Source organism: Labrus bergylta, chromosome 20 (assembly GCF_963930695.1).
Source record: "Labrus bergylta chromosome 20, fLabBer1.1, whole genome shotgun sequence".
Classification (NCBI taxonomy): Eukaryota; Metazoa; Chordata; class Actinopteri; order Labriformes; family Labridae; genus Labrus; species Labrus bergylta.
In genome coordinates, this window is record NC_089214.1 from 5,719,740 (window position 1) to 5,735,339 (window position 15,600).

General features: G+C 40.7%; 1 protein-coding gene across 5 annotated transcripts in view; it reads right to left on the bottom strand.

Moving 5' to 3' along the window:
• Positions 1 to 250: 250 nt before the first annotated feature.
• The window catches only part of LOC109983752 (RALY RNA binding protein like), a 104,027-nt gene continuing 88,677 nt past the window's right edge, over positions 251 to 15,600 (bottom strand). For all 5 annotated transcript variants that reach the window (XM_065948796.1, XM_020633596.2, XM_020633595.2 and 2 more), the window contains 6 exons: positions 15,276 to 15,323; positions 13,639 to 13,814; positions 8,945 to 9,061; positions 7,499 to 7,668; positions 5,363 to 5,401; positions 251 to 4,033 (listed from right to left, as the gene is read on the bottom strand). In XM_065948796.1, coding sequence (XP_065804868.1) covers positions 5,369 to 5,401; positions 7,499 to 7,668; positions 8,945 to 9,061; positions 13,639 to 13,814; positions 15,276 to 15,323 — 544 coding nt within the window. In that variant the 3' untranslated portion in view covers positions 251 to 4,033; positions 5,363 to 5,368. The remainder of the gene's footprint in view (positions 4,034 to 5,362; positions 5,402 to 7,498; positions 7,669 to 8,944; positions 9,062 to 13,638; positions 13,815 to 15,275; positions 15,324 to 15,600) is intronic.

Genomic DNA, 15,600 nt, shown 5'->3' on the forward strand with positions numbered 1-15,600 from the left:
AAAGGTACTTTTGTACCCTTTTGTACCATTTGTACCCTGAAAACTTTGAGCTGCCTGTTGTTACACAGCATGAATGGTGAATTTCACCTTAACTCCCGCCTTGGGGAAGGCAAATGACCAATCGTAGTTAAGAAATTGGGGTGGCCAATAATATTTCAAGGAGGGCCCATGCCAACGCTGGTCGCCCCTCTGGAAACGCCCCTGTTGAGTTCATATTTAACTGTAAAATAAAGTGTTGATCATTGAAACATTTCGAATCAGACACAAACATTTTATTGACTGATAAGGACACAAACTTATCGACAATGACGAGGACTTTTTTTAGCCTTACAACAGTTTTTTTTTTCATGAACTGAAAATACAAAGTTACAGTAAACATGCCTTTTGATAAAAATATCTTTACAAAAAAATGTACATTTCTATACAACAGTTGTCAGTTACACATCTCTACAAGCTCCAAGACTCTTGTTAAAACCTGCAACACGCCCAACAAACTGTCAGTATATTGTTTCAGATTTATTTAACTCAATAAAACCCTTTTATTTTAAAAGTCTTTTGATATTTAAAATAAAACAGGATAAGGACTATTTACACGGCAAAGTCAAAGCGAGTGTTTTAAGGTGACCCAGATAACAACAGTTAAAAGCAATGAGTTATTTTCTTGCAAAATGTTTGACACATCACCACCATACTGCTCATTAATAAACCGGCCACCAGCAACAAAAACGAAAAACAGAGACATGTAGCAGAGCCATTTCTCTTAGCGGTACTTTTGGGTACAAAAATAGTGCTAAATATTACACATTATCATCATACAGCAGACATTTATTTTCAAAGAGCTGCAGGACATTTGCTTTTATGTTTTGCTTCCCAGGAGCACCGCCACTGTTGACTTTTGTGTTCATGAATTTGTGCAAAATAATAAATTCTGTTGAAAAAGGTCAGTTTCATCAAATCAACGACAAAAACATTTAATTTTTTCTCCCCGGTGGTTTTGACTTATTCACTGAGGGGAAAGTGAGAATAAGAAGTAATAGGGATGAATACAATTATGTCTATTGAGTTCCAAAACAAATCAATAAAACCCAAACACTTTAAATAAGGTTAAAAAAAAAACCTCATTTAGGATAAATGAAATGGTAACACACGATCCCCCAGAGTAATGAAGGTGTTGCTTCTGACAAGAGACGCTGCTGTTGGATTTTCAAAACACAATTTAACACTTCAAGTGCCACAAATGAAATGTATTCTACCACGTTTGCACCTGATTGGCTTCTGTTCTCTGGGGCTGGAATGATTAAAAAAAAAACCAGTGGAAATGAATCCCCAACTATCTGCATCAAAACAAACCAAATAACTTGTTAAACTACCAAAAATACTGAATCCAATGAGTCAAGTTCCGTACATTTTGAGTTTCTACCGATGTTTGCTTAGCGTAAGAATTAAGGAAGTCCGATGTAAAGACGCCCGTGTGCTGTCAAAAAACATCCACAGGACGAGTAAGTGAGCGGTCAAAGTGAACGGAATCCTTCAAAGGGTGAAGTCGAGCAAAGGAAGAAGAGTTCAAACTTCAAACTGGGAGTCTCTCCAATCTTAAGCTCGTTAAAGAAAGACAGTTACACTGACTGCGTTGACTGTTTACATTACAGCACAGTGGAGTTATACAAGAGAATTAACTTGCCTGCAGTCACTGAATGGGCAATGATAACATCAGTGAGTGTTTGATAAGATGTTAAAAGAAAAGGTTTAGCATATCCACAAGCTTCTCAGCCTTGGGAACACATGGATCAGCAGACTGTTTTATTTGCTTTGGCTGATGCATCTGGTTTGTTCGAATTCAATTCCATCCAACCTAAATCAGGTCTGTGGGCGGTTCTAAACAAAACCTATGTAGCCTTAAAAGCAAAAAAAAAAGGAAGATAGCTGCCGCTGATTTGGAAGGTTCTGATGTATCTCTCGAGTCATAACAAAACAGGACGCTCAGAAGTTTTTGTATAAAGAGGAAGTCTTGATTAAGTACTAAACAATGATGTATTGTGTTGAACATCTAAATGAGTCGGCTGTTGGAACTAGCTACCTTTGCTTTGATTGGCTGCTGTATCCAGAAGTACTTAAGTCTACGCCAACTGATGGCGTCCCCTTGGAATAGAAAATGAACCGAGAGGTTCCAGACAAATTCCGTTGCCAAAAATTTGGGTGATAGGGACGCTGAGCTAACTAGCTTTCCGAGGTTCTTAACCTCATTAGTGCTATTTTCTGTCTGTCTTGTGTGCTTTCAACCACAAGTTGAGTGAATTTTGAGAGATTGAATCAAGTCAGACTGCACCTTTTTAAGGTGTTAGGAACTGCAGCTCTGATGTACCAGAGGTCCCAGCCAGGAATGAGAAACAGATGAGAAAAATTGGGACAGTTCTAACGTCCCATGATGACTGAAAGGGGCCCAAAAACTATCAGGACATTCGCCATTTTTCTTCCAAATATTATTTTTTATTTTTCATGGGGCCCAAAATCTATGAAGACGCCCTGGTCCCAGCTAGCTCAGACTCATTATTGATATCATCAGCCTAATTCATTTTACCAACACCTGGATCATTAGCTGAAGCTGAAAATATCCTTCCGAGTACGGCTTTAAATTAGAAACTGAGTGGTTGAAAATGGCAAACATGCCGGTTTTAACTGCTTGAGTCTGTTATATAATAGAAAAAAGGGCAAATGTGATGTGAGTAATGTACAGCAGAACGCACTGACATCCAGTCACTTGTAACATAATTCACTGTGAGTCGATGTATTTATAATGAGGTTAATTATAATTGTTCAGCCGAAGCTCAGGCTGCATCTGAAATGTTGGTGTGTTGGCAGCTCTACATGGAAGCAATATGAGCGACAAATGGGAAACTAGACGAGTGAAAAAAAAAAAAAACACCATTGACAGCCAGTTTGGCTTTGTGTGACAAGAGTTTTCTTTCCATTTCCACTTTTATTTATAGGATAGGGATAATTTTCTTTTCAATCTATCGCATATTATTTGTTATTCTAAGGCAGCAAGATCCAAAGTGCCGTACTAGATAATCTCAAAAATAATAAAAAATGGAATCAAATACCGTTTTTCAAAACACTATAAAATGAAATACATTTTCAACAGTTTCCTTAATGTTGCCTGGCGCCCTCGGCTACATAAGGCAGATTCAATTCCGGACGCCGAAGGAGATCAAGGAGTCAAGGAGGAGAAAGGGCGTTGGCTCCTGAACAGCAGCAGCGCATGTTGGGATGCGCAGGCTGAGCGGGGGAGCGGTGCATCGAGACATTAGGGCGCTGCTCCCTGGCAGGGGGCCTTTGCTGGTTTTGGCTCTCTTACTACGGGGAGCCCTTTTCTGCTTCTCAAACTTGGCAGGAGGAGGATTACATGATGGAACAGCCCCTCAGGGTACTCGTGTGATAAATGGATAAAGCTGGATAAAGTTATGCTCACAGCTATTGGGCTTATGTACGAGTCAAATCCAAAGTAGACGGCACCTATGTTTCATTCATTTTTCTGAATATCACACAGCGGGCACAGATTGTTCTGTCAGTTATTCTTTTTTTTTTTTAGCAAAAAAGAAAAAGGTTTTAAAATCACGGTTTGTGAAATTACAGCGCTAAACACATTTCATAAAAGCAGCAACGATTGATCAACGTCATATTCCTTTCCCCTCCGAATTCAACTCATAAATCAGAATAAAAAGGCTCTATTTTCTTCCAATCGGTTTTATTTTCAGGAACAGGATTAGTGAATGATTCCGTCAGTCTCTTGAAATGAAATAAAGATCGCACAAAATATCCATGAGGCAAAACTGCATTAAAATGGGTCTCGAATACATTTTCTTTAGAAAGCACATCACACTTGGGCGTCTAAATGTGATTGAGCGTCTCTTGAACACAACTTACAGTCCAAAATGGATGTCTCGATTTCCCTCAGAGATGCTTTTTTTTTTCTGCCTCTTGAAGGTGTAGATGAATTCTAATACCACCGACCGTGGGAGTCTGCCGCCTCGTCCTGCAGTGACAAAAGGAGAAAAACTGATGAAACACATCAAACATGGAGGCTGTTTATAATGCTGTAAATCTGATGAGGATTAGGCCGGGTTTGAAAGCTTGTCCAGTTTGAATGGACTCCGAAATATCTCGGGAAGTGCTGAAATATGTTGCTGGTAGCCTGAGATGCCTCTATAATCCTTCTGGACATGACTTATTGGACGTTCTATCCTCGGTAGGGCCGCGAGCAAAACATTCATACATTCTGTGCAACCTCGAGTGGGATTTTCTGGTTTTTAAATGTATGCGCTGTGAGGAGCTTTTGTGAGTTGGCTCCTGATAGAATTTCAAAACAGGCATACATGTGGAAAGGAAATGGAAAACTGGAGTGAAACATGTGGTCTCTGAGGCTACAGAGGACTGGACGGGTTTGGGGGGGGGGGGGAAGGTTTTGTGCTGGTGCTGAACTTTTTTTTGCTTGTATCTTAAAAAGAAAAATACTTTACAGCAGTGTTCATTTTGCAGACAAAAACGAGGACAAGAATATTTGTATATGATCTTTAACCAATGTGAAAAAATGACCAAGGAAGCAAATCAAAGAAATTCTGAATAAAATGATGTTAACTATTTCACTAAAGGAGTTAAGGCTAACAAATAGCATTAAATACTAACTCTAACTTCAATGCTAAACCTTTATTCACCATTGGTAATTATTATCAAAACTAATTAATATTAGTTTTAAGACTAAATTAAAACCAGATGCCAAATATAACACTGCCTTAAAGTCTTAGATCCTTTTTGGATTCCTTCCTCTCGCCCAGAAGCTAAAAATGAGACTGTAACAGAGCTTTACTCGTTGTTATACCAACTGTGTGTGAATCCTAAACACTTCTAAGCATCCCCGCTATGAGAAGCCAGCCAGCACCGAGCCAACTGATGATGTGGACTGCATCATTACCCACAACACCCTGAGAGGCCGGAGGCACAAAACTCTTTACCTTGGGCCTGGCCATTCAGACCGCCTTTCCACACAATTCAATTAAACGGAGGTTGTTTATGGACAGTTCTGGCCCATTTGAGTGCCATTATTGCTCCCTGTGTTAAATTCTGCATTAGCGTCCCTTCAGTGGAGCTGCTCTTTCAAATGTCATAGAGCTTATAACTAAGGAGATGATTAACGGATGTTTAGAGACGCTAAAGACACACTTCAGTAGCTCTGGCTTTTTAATGAAGACCGGATGTACGGCTTTATAACGAGCACTGGCCTCCAGGAGATTTAGCAGTCTTGTAGAAAACTGTTAAATTTGGCATTACGGACTCTTGTAATAAACAGAAATTTCAAATCTCTCACCTTTTCTCAGTTGTCAATATCTGATACGTGGTTCTCTATCTGTAAAAAGAAAAGAGCGAAAGTTTAATGCCAGATATTATAAAACCTTTTTTTAAACTGAGCATACAGGTCGTATTCAATCTTCTCTAAAGGTCACAGCTGATGTACGCTGAACAAGAGCAGCAATGCCAACCTGCAGAACTGTCTTTGTGCTACATTATCGCCACCTGTGATCATTGTGACCTTCATGAGAGAAATAAATCTCTCCCACCATGTCTCTGAAAAATAAGGTCTTCCATCAGTTAGGGCACCGAGCTTTTATCAAGGATAGTTTGCCCACGCTCACCCGGTTATTATGCTAATAAATAAAGCATAATAAAGACAGCATAGTCAAAAGCATGGCCTCACTACACAGCTGAACCCAGGTGAGACAGAGGACGTCAATACCTTAACATAAATTACTGTGCAGCATGAAATTCAGAATCAGAGAATATAATTATATACATTTTATACAAATTATGTATAATATGGAGCACTCGGGATGCTTTAAAGCCCCCACCTTCAGGGTTAACTTAAAGCTGAAATGTAAATTCAAAACCGTAAAAGGGCCATGTCTTTGAAAGAGGAGAGTAATTATATCATCAAGTTTAAATCCGACAATAGCATTCAAAATGCAATATAAAGCAGATACCTCTTCTTTTAAATTTAAAACATGGCTGGCCTTCTTCAGTCAATAATTAGTTTTCAACTTATTCCTGAACACAACAATTTCCAGCTGAGTTTCATATTAATAAATGAAGTCTCAATCTTCTTCATGTAAATGAGCTCAGGGAAGGTAGATAAGTTCTGAGTATTTTCAGGTTTTGTGCTGTTGAAGAAACACGCGAAGCTTCGTGATGACATCAGTGTGAACACAGAAATTGTGATGGTATTTTTTTTGGCATTTTAATGATTTGCGTTAAGTGCAGCTTTGGCATTACAAAAAAAAATGTTTCCATCCATTAACCCAGTGTATTCGGAGTGAACCTGTATTGTTTGAAGCTCAGAAAAAAAACATTACTTATGATTTAAGATGGCAAAATGAAACGTTAGAGTATTTAACTGTGAGAAAATGTGCTTGCTGTCTTAATGAAGGCCCGACAGATATGAGATATTTGAGGCCGTTACCGATATTAGGGAGAAAAAAAATCAGATATATTGGCCGATATCTTTCTTAGAGCAATCTTTGATCTTTAGAGATAGATATAAATATACACATTTATTGATCCTTCAAATGTTATCAAACACTTGTAGAAAAGATATTTAATGAGGACCAGATGTTCGCTCAACTGGAAAGTAACTGCAAATATGTATGAGTGATAATCGTTGTATGTAATTCATACAGCACACTTTGCTGGAGAAGGAGAACTGCTACAATGAAACTCAAAAGAAATGCTACTGGACTGGTGAATAAATCTGGTAATATTTGCGCATATCTGAAATAAAGTTAGCCGATACGGAAAGTAACATGATATGCTAATATCGGCCGAAAATATCGGCTGCACGATTAATCGATCGGGCTGTAGTTTCTATCACCTTCAAGAAATAACAGCAACATTAGCAACATTAGCTGGTCCTCATTTTTCTTCTTATGCCTCTGTACAGAACATGGGGCGTGCACCAACCGCTAGGCTACCTGGCTCTCCAAATCAAATCTTCACTAATTCAAATTTGCAATACCTTTTTTTTTTTCTTTTACTTTTTTCAACATTGTTTTAAAAGTAGTCCCCTGTTGGCTTTTTCTGAACCGGTGCTACTTCTTCAGTGACCTTGTGAAAGAAAACCTCTACAAGATATTCAGCATTTAAACTTCACAGTCAGATAAACTTAAACTTAAACGCTCTCTGCTTTATTTATAGCCTGTATGGGTGAGAGTGTGTGTCCGTGTGTGGGCCTGTGTGGAGCCACTACTGAGCTGGGGTGGACTGGGAGAGACTGTCAGTCCAGGCGCCCTCACCATTCACTCATGAGAAGCTGGGCTCTCTCAGATCTGTGGCCATGAATAATTCCGGAAAAAAATTTACTTTCAGAGGGCGAAGACTGTCTGCCCACTTGAGATCTCCCAGAGTGCCTTGCTCCCTGCCTCCCTGTCAGCGCTGTCAACTCGTTTTCTCTTACCAGATGGTGGCTGCCCTCTTCGTCGTAGTCGTCCTCGCCTCCATCGGTCATCTCTCCGGCCTCCACGTCCAGCGCCCCGTCGCCGGCCTCCTCCCCAGAGTTTTCTGCCGTCTCTGACACAGACTCCTCATGCAGCGAGTCGCAGTTGTCCTCGTACTTTCTCTGAGCCTCTGAGTGACAAAAGAGGGCAAAGAGAAAGTTTACTCAGCTGCCCTCTACTGTGCTACCCCGCTAGCCACACGCTAACTTAGCAGAAACAGGCCTATTTTAACCTTGGTAGCTTTTGACAACAGCTGCCAAGTTCTTGTATTTGACTCCGATTTGACAAATAACTGAGCAAAATAATAACTTAACAGCAACCCACAGCATACATGTATAGCTTTAAAATGAGCCTCAGCCTCATGGTATCATGAATCGAGTGTAGAGGGAGGACTGCTGCTGCTGCTCTGTAGGCTAGATGTTAGCTCACTATGCAAACAAAGGCTTATTAAATGCTAGAATCAGGGCGGGTAAAAGCGCACTTCAACAAACTATTCGGTCGTCCTTGGATGGAAAGCAAAGATGATGTTCACTTTTCATCATTAGCATTATTTTGAGGGTCAGACTGTTTATTTATTTTTCCCCAAGAAGCTAATGTTGGGCAGCAGTAGCTCAGTCTGTAGGGACTTGGGTTGGGAACTAGAGGGATGCCAGTTCAAGTCCTGGTACAGACCAAGAGTATAAAAGTTGCTTCAGAGAGGTCACAGGTTACATCTCGAGTACTGCAGAGGTTCCCTTCAATTCCACAATTCTACAATTCCTCCCCCTGAAACAGTGAAAATCTTCCCACCTTTGTTGGATGTGTTCTGGACTGTTTTCCTCGTATACTCTCTGACGTCATCATAAAACTTCTATCCACTTAAAAAAAGACTCAGCCGCCTGGATTGGATTTTTTAATTTCACTCATCCTGGCGTCGCTGCACTGCTTAGTCATTGTTTTTCGAACTGATTACAAAGAAAGATTAAGTTTAAAAACCCCGACAGATCATGCAATAAAGATTAGTGGTTCAGTTTCATTCTCACTTCGAATAAAATCCCTGAACAGTTTGTCTGGAGGACGACCGAGACGAGGCGTGATTTATTCAGAGCTCAGCTGTCAGGGGGGTAAAAGAAAGAAATCGCTCAGGTTCAAACAAACGATTGCAAACATTCACAATATGGTATGAAGTCTAAATGACCTTCCCACTGAGACTGAAGTGGAGGGCATCTATAACCACCTCTCATATGAAGTGAGTCAGCATGGCGTTGACAGCTGTCTGCTGTTATGACGGAGGGCTCTGCTGCTCTTATCTGCCTGTCTGTCACTGTGACTTATGGACACCGTTTGCTCTTCATTTCCTTCCCTCACTGCTTTTTTCCTTTTCCTTTTTCACTTCTCCTCTGCTATCCCCTTCTTCTGCTTCTCACCACAATCGGCTCTCTGCTGCTTCTCGATCTTCTCCAGGCGTCCCAGCAAAGAGTCGATCTTCATCTTGATCTGAGTCAGCTCCCGTTTGATCGTCTGGAGCTGGTCCGTCTTCACCGCTGAGGAACACAAACACAGAAACACGCATTTATAGCTACTTAAAGTTAGTTTCTCTTACTAACTTCATGTAATGACGATGCTTCATACAGTTGATCTCAGGCTGCACGCTGTCATCTGCTAATACTCTTAGTTTTGGGTGGCACATCGTCCCTTTGAGTCACACTTTCCTCAGGGAAGAACATCTCAGTCTGGCCAACTGCAAAGTTACTGAGCTAAAACTGAAGACCTGCTGCTTCCAAGTAGAAAGATGACTGCTTGGCTTACGTCCACCATGCTGTGCAGAGCTGCTCAAGTTTTACTCAATAATACCAATATCTGAACACACAAACGCTATGCTATACTTCAGCAGGTGCTAGTTAAATAAAACATCAACATTGTTTAAGCTTTAGGGGAGAGTTTGAAGTCAGCTGACTGCATCATCAATTCGAGGCAGACGGCATGTATCTGGAAGAGATTATACTTAAAATGTTCATGCCATAAAATCTTGATTGTGGTAATACTATTGCTCTCATCTTGTTCTAACATCTCTACTTGGTGGTTGCTGTTGTTGTTGTTGTCAAGGGTTGAGTTTGCAAATCTCTAATTGGATGCAAAACACAGGCATACAAAGTAAATGATGCAGTTTGTTGTCATGTAAAAAACTTTACTGGCTTATTTTAATTCCAAGACTTTAACCCTCACACTTTGTAACTCTCACCGAGGATTGTTTATCAGGGCGGGCTTTGATGTGAAAGCTTTTTATTGAGGGCTTTTTATTTGAAATGCAGGACAGTGGATAGAGTTGGAATTCAAAGAGAGAGATAGTGGGGAATGACATGCAGGAAAAGGAGCGGAAAGGTCGGATTCAAACCCAGGCCGCCCGCTTAGGAGGACTATAGCCTCTGTACATGGGGCTTGTGCACTAACCACTAGGCTACCGGCGCCCTGTGATGTTTCGTTTTATGGAATATTTGACTGAAAATAGTCTCAAAATAACAGTCCAGGTTGACGCCGCCTCACGCCCAATGACGTCCGCAACCCCGAACGGGAAAAGCGGTAAAGATAATGGTCTCAACGTGGAAAACAGTTACACATGAAGTGCAGAGAAACAAAGTGAGATGAAGTGCAGAGAAACAAAGTGAGATGAAGTGCAGAGAAACAAAGTGAGATTTAAATGTCAGAACAGCCGAACTGCAGAGAAAACAATACTTCTCTCTTTATTAAAACATTCTAAAACCTTGCTAAAGGTTATTTTTGAAGCATGAATATTAATCCTCAGTATGTATATACAGAGGTTTCTGTTCATTAGTCATGTGTAGCTAAAGACAGAGGACAAAGTCGCTGTGATGCTCAACACGTTTGATTAGAACTCTAATCTGTAAAAACTCAAATCAGAGAGTTTCAGTTGTATCTTTTTTTATGATTCATAAATGCGACTCAGCCTGATCGTTGCCTCAGTAGCTGAGAAACAGTGGGCGCATTATGCCCTCCCGCTGCTTCTGTTTACTGCCTCATGAATAATTGCTCCCCCCGTCCTCCTGCTCTGCTTCGGATCTCACCCTCGCTGTGTTCTTCACAATACGTATCTGAGATTTGGGTAAATGTGGCGTAACCGTATCATGTCAAAGTTTGAGTGGAAAACCTTGATATGCTAATGAGATCTGCTGTAAATAAACAGAAAAACACATCCCTCTGAAGGGCGTCACCATTAATTCAATCTGTCCCGTTCTCGACGGCTGCTGAAACGCGGGTGTGCTTCTTAGCGGCTTGAACGGAGCAGATTAAAAGAACTGAGTCCATAAAGTAATGAGATAATCTCGTTCTTTAACCCTGGGCGGCTGAAATGTGTCATCTTTTGAGCGGAGGAGGGGAAGAAAAAAAAAAAAGAAACCAACAAGACACCAGAAGTTGAGAGGGAAACAGAAAATTCTCTTTGACACCTCTCAGATTCTGTCAGTTGCTGGAAAGAGGACGTACAAACAAACCCACGAGTTTCTGTTCAGCATGCAGCCGGAGAAATGGAGACACACGGAGGCACGTGTGGGATAGAAACATTACTCAGTTTGAAAAAAATGAAGGCCAAGTAGAGTCAGGTGCATACTGTGAGGCTGTAAAACGCAGCAGGATGAATCACGTGTGCATGATAAGAACACGGCTCTATAATGTTGCACTGATGGCAGTAAGTCGGAGCAGGAGTCAAAAGATTGAGTCGCATGTTGTTTTGTGAAGCAGCCTTCGACTGTAAAGCTCCACAGAAGCAGAAAATTGACCTTCCTGGGTGGGGAAAGAGCAGAAACAGAGCATATACAATGATATCTGGACGGTAAGACACACTCCATCTCAGTATCACCTGCCTGCACTGTGTGTACAAACCATCAGCCCTGAATACACACACACACACTTCCTTATTCCAGCATTATCTGCGCTCGCTCTGGGCAGCTTACAACTCGTCCTTTGATGATAAGAAAGTGTGGAACAGTTTTTAATTTATCGCCGCCTCCAGGCACTTTTTTCCTTTTGTGCTATCAGTCCCCTAAGCTGCGGGGAGAAAACATACACATCCTAATCCACCATCGTTTCATCAGCGCTGCATCTTCAAATAGCTCGGGTTCAAGGAAAAGAAGGGGAAAGCAGCATTGTTATTCTTAATAAGCATCGAGGAAGATTTAGGGAACGAGTAATGGATCTGATTTTAGGACCTCATGATGAACTTTTCTTGACTCACAGGTCTATGAAGATTAAACCGGAGAAACAGGTTTGGGGATGGTGGATCAGACACAAATTAGACTCTTAATTGTTGTAGGAAAAGAGTGAAAAATAAGTGTAAACGAAAAGTCCAAAAGACGATGATAATTCATGATGATAACAATTGCGTTCAACAGAAAATATGCAAACCCTCTCCCTCTAAGGTCAAACCACGCCCACTGCAAATTACCGGAAATTATATCAAACCTGTTTAAAGGAGCAAAACAAAACAAATAATCAACAGAGGCAAAAATACACACGATGGCTCCTGCAGTCACGTTTGTTTAGAAACGGCAATAGATGAAGTTAGAGGTGGGAGGAAAAAAAAAAAACGATTTATGTAAAAATTGAGATTCTTCCCTTCTAAGATTCAAAATCATACCTTCCTTTTGATTTTTATGAAAAAAAATTGGGCGACATCAGTCCTTCCCTGCTAAGTGCTAAGGCTAGCTCTTTAACTCAGTAGAATGCAGAATAGAGCAGCAAGAAATTCAGCCAGTCTCACAGATGACTGGAGTATCTAATAATTCATAAATAGACTTTGAATCTCTCGGATCAATGAATCCAGAATCAAAAATCAATTCTGAATCGAGTCATGACCCCAAGAATTGAAATGGAATTGAACCTCGAAGATACTTTTCATTTTAAGAACATCATTACATCATTATGTACTCATATCAGCACTCGGTTTCAGTGAAGAATCAAATGTAGGTTCTTGTACTTGGTCCAAATAAAAGTGGTATCCCTAGTTAATGATTTCACTTTTCCTGCATTTGATATTAGAGAAGGAGTCACATGCATAATTTACTATGGTTGTCTCCAAATGCAGCCCGAGGCTTCGCAAACTAGAACACAACTCGCAGATGGATTCATCATTCATAATCTCTCTTAAACAGACTTAATAAGCTTGAAACCAAATCTCGTCTTCACAAACTGACAGCTGAGATTGTGTGTCGGACGGGGGCTTCATGTTGGGAAAAAAACAAATCTATCCATCCTTTTAATCCATACATCTCACTGCTGCTCTATGGCGAGTGATTACTTCAACAGCCAAAGCGGTCCAAATTGCACACACTGACCCGCCGTCTTGTTTGGACAGGCTAACCTTATTTTGCCCTCCAATCTATCTGGGCCAGAGCCAACTCAAACATTGATTTTTCACACAACTGGCAGGGCCAAATTAGTCTCCCAAACACAGCACAGACAGAGGAGAGAATTCATTGAGTTCGTCCAAAATAAAAGAGGATGGGAGATGGGTTTTTCTCCCCTTTCCTGTAATACCAACTGTGACTGGGTCCTCCTGACAGACCACACCAAGCTGCTCGGGCTGATAACACCGGCCCAGACAGGCAACAATGAAACAAACATTGTAGCCAATTACACACACGGTGACGGATAGAGACTAACAGAGCTGACCACAGCTCCGCAGAGATGGCCCCCAATCTTGCTTTAATTACATTTAGTGACGTTATAATGCATCACCAGTTAATCAGACAAACCCAATGAGATCCAGATGGATCGTGGATGACAGGAATAGCGCTGTTTGCATGATTGGAGCCGCTCGGTAAAGCACGGATTATATTTGTGTTTGTGAATTTGCTCTACATTGCGGTGTGGCTCGTTCTGAGCTGCTGGAGTGAATTAAAACGTGTTTTATGGTGAATCATACCACCGTTTTCTCCTCTCAGAGCTGCCGTTTGGAGATTTGCATTAAGCTCTCTCCTTCAATAAGGACGGAAAGCCATTAGCGTAATTAAGCGGTGTTCTTTTGAGAAATATTAATTAAATAAAGTAAAAACCGACAACTCCACACAAGACAAGTCATAAAAAAAAAGAACCTCATTGTACGTACGTTTTAGTCCAGAGGAGGATGATGTGGGAGGTCTGGAGGACGAAGAGGAGGAAGAGGAGGATTTGATGGGGAAGGAGGTCTTCCCACGGCGGGTGGAGGGAGCGAGCACCCTGGAACGTTTGAGGGGGATCACGGCTCTGGGAGGGGGGGCCACTCTGCCGTGGTAGTCAAAAAGCCTCCACAAAAGAAAGAAACGGTAATATTAAGACTTCATTTTGTTCACCTTTTCTTTCATTTGAAGCTGTGCAGAATTCAGTCCATCTCCTAAAGCTAAAAGGTTTTCCTCTTTCTAAAACCCATTATCTGGATATCCTAGGATTGTTATCCCAAGACAGATTTTTGGTTCTCTCTCACACAGTACACATGAAATAAAAGACATTACATTTCAAATCTACCGATATCCCTCTTCTGCAAAACTTTCCCAGCTATTTCCCATCCCCCTCCTCACATATCTTTTCCAAGTGAAGATGAAAGAAGAGGGTGCTAAATGTCAAATGAAGGTGTCAGCTCTGACCGCTCACAGTGACAGAGGACGTGTGTCAGGCCTATCAACAAGTTTGACATTTAGAAAATGTCTCCACAGATATGCTCAGTGATCACAGGCGGAAATATGACGGAGCAAACAAGTGTCCCCTCATTGTGCTTTGCGTGCTTGATCCGCTCAGCTGTGTTGATATGTTGACTATTTAAATGTGCGTCTGTAGGGAGGTTACTGGATTACATCTGACAAGGAGAAATATTTAATGAGGAACAGGAAGCAATGAATCAGGAGGGAAGTCCTACGTGCTGCTGTTTACAGCTAGCACACACGCAGTGTCAATCATAGCCTTGTTTACTTCCACTTAAGTTAAAAAACAGGATTTCTGTAATGTTACAAGTCAGCTGGAGATATTTAAAGGATTGCAAAAGATAGTGTTTACAGTGCTCTACTTTTATGTTCTTTGTGACCTGCACCAAAAACAAAGAAAAATCTTTGTATCATACTTGGCAAGAAACCTGTTTCTGATTAGCAAGCTAATTTTAGCTTGGCTAGCTAGTTTGACAATAGCTCAAAGATTTGAAAACCGTTTAACCTCCACCTCTGTCAAAAAAGGAACCTTTTGAGTAAAAAATATGATACTTTTTGGTCAATTATTTGGTAAATCCATCACTGTATCATCTGCATACAGTATGCATGCAGCTTACATACCCGGACAGGGGGGCTTATCTTTGATCCCAGCTCAATGTTGTCTTAGTGTCACACATTTCAAAGGGATTAATGTTCTCAGTTGGGTTTTTCCCATGAGTCAATATGTTAAAATTATCCACCCACAGTTCTAGCCTACGAATGTTATACTCCTTGACGCCTACAGTATAAGTTACCAGGAAATACATTGTTATAGACTGAAGACATGTAATTTGTAATTTATCTATTCTAACTCCATATCACACTTCCATCTCCAGTTGTGCTTTTTCTATATGAATTTGAAGAGCCATTGCCTCCTCTCCTACAATTTATTTCAAGCTATTAAAGGACCTTAGAAACAAAGGACTGTTGGAACAGAGGTAAAGCCCTTTACATGTGAAGGAACTATGCTAAAAGTGAAGTACTTCCTTGCTGAATCCCAAATTTCAAACATAAATGAAATGATACATACCTGCTGTAAAAATCATCCCTGTAGTACTCGTAATCAAATTCATAACCACTATGAGAGACAGACAGACAGACAAGGGAGTAAAAAGACAAAGACGAGTTATATTAAGAGCAGCCATATTGGATCAGTCAAGAGTAAACAGATCAAACTCAAACAGTTTTTTTTTTTTTAACCTGAATGGACACGCTCTGGTTTATGCCTATAGCTCAGTGCAGGTTAAGCAGCAGGCTAAAGCCAAGATGGCATGCGAGATGACAAATCAACAAAGAAGAAAAAAGTTTACAGCTGGAGATCAAAAGAAAAAAGTATTTTCTTAGACTCTGGAGAG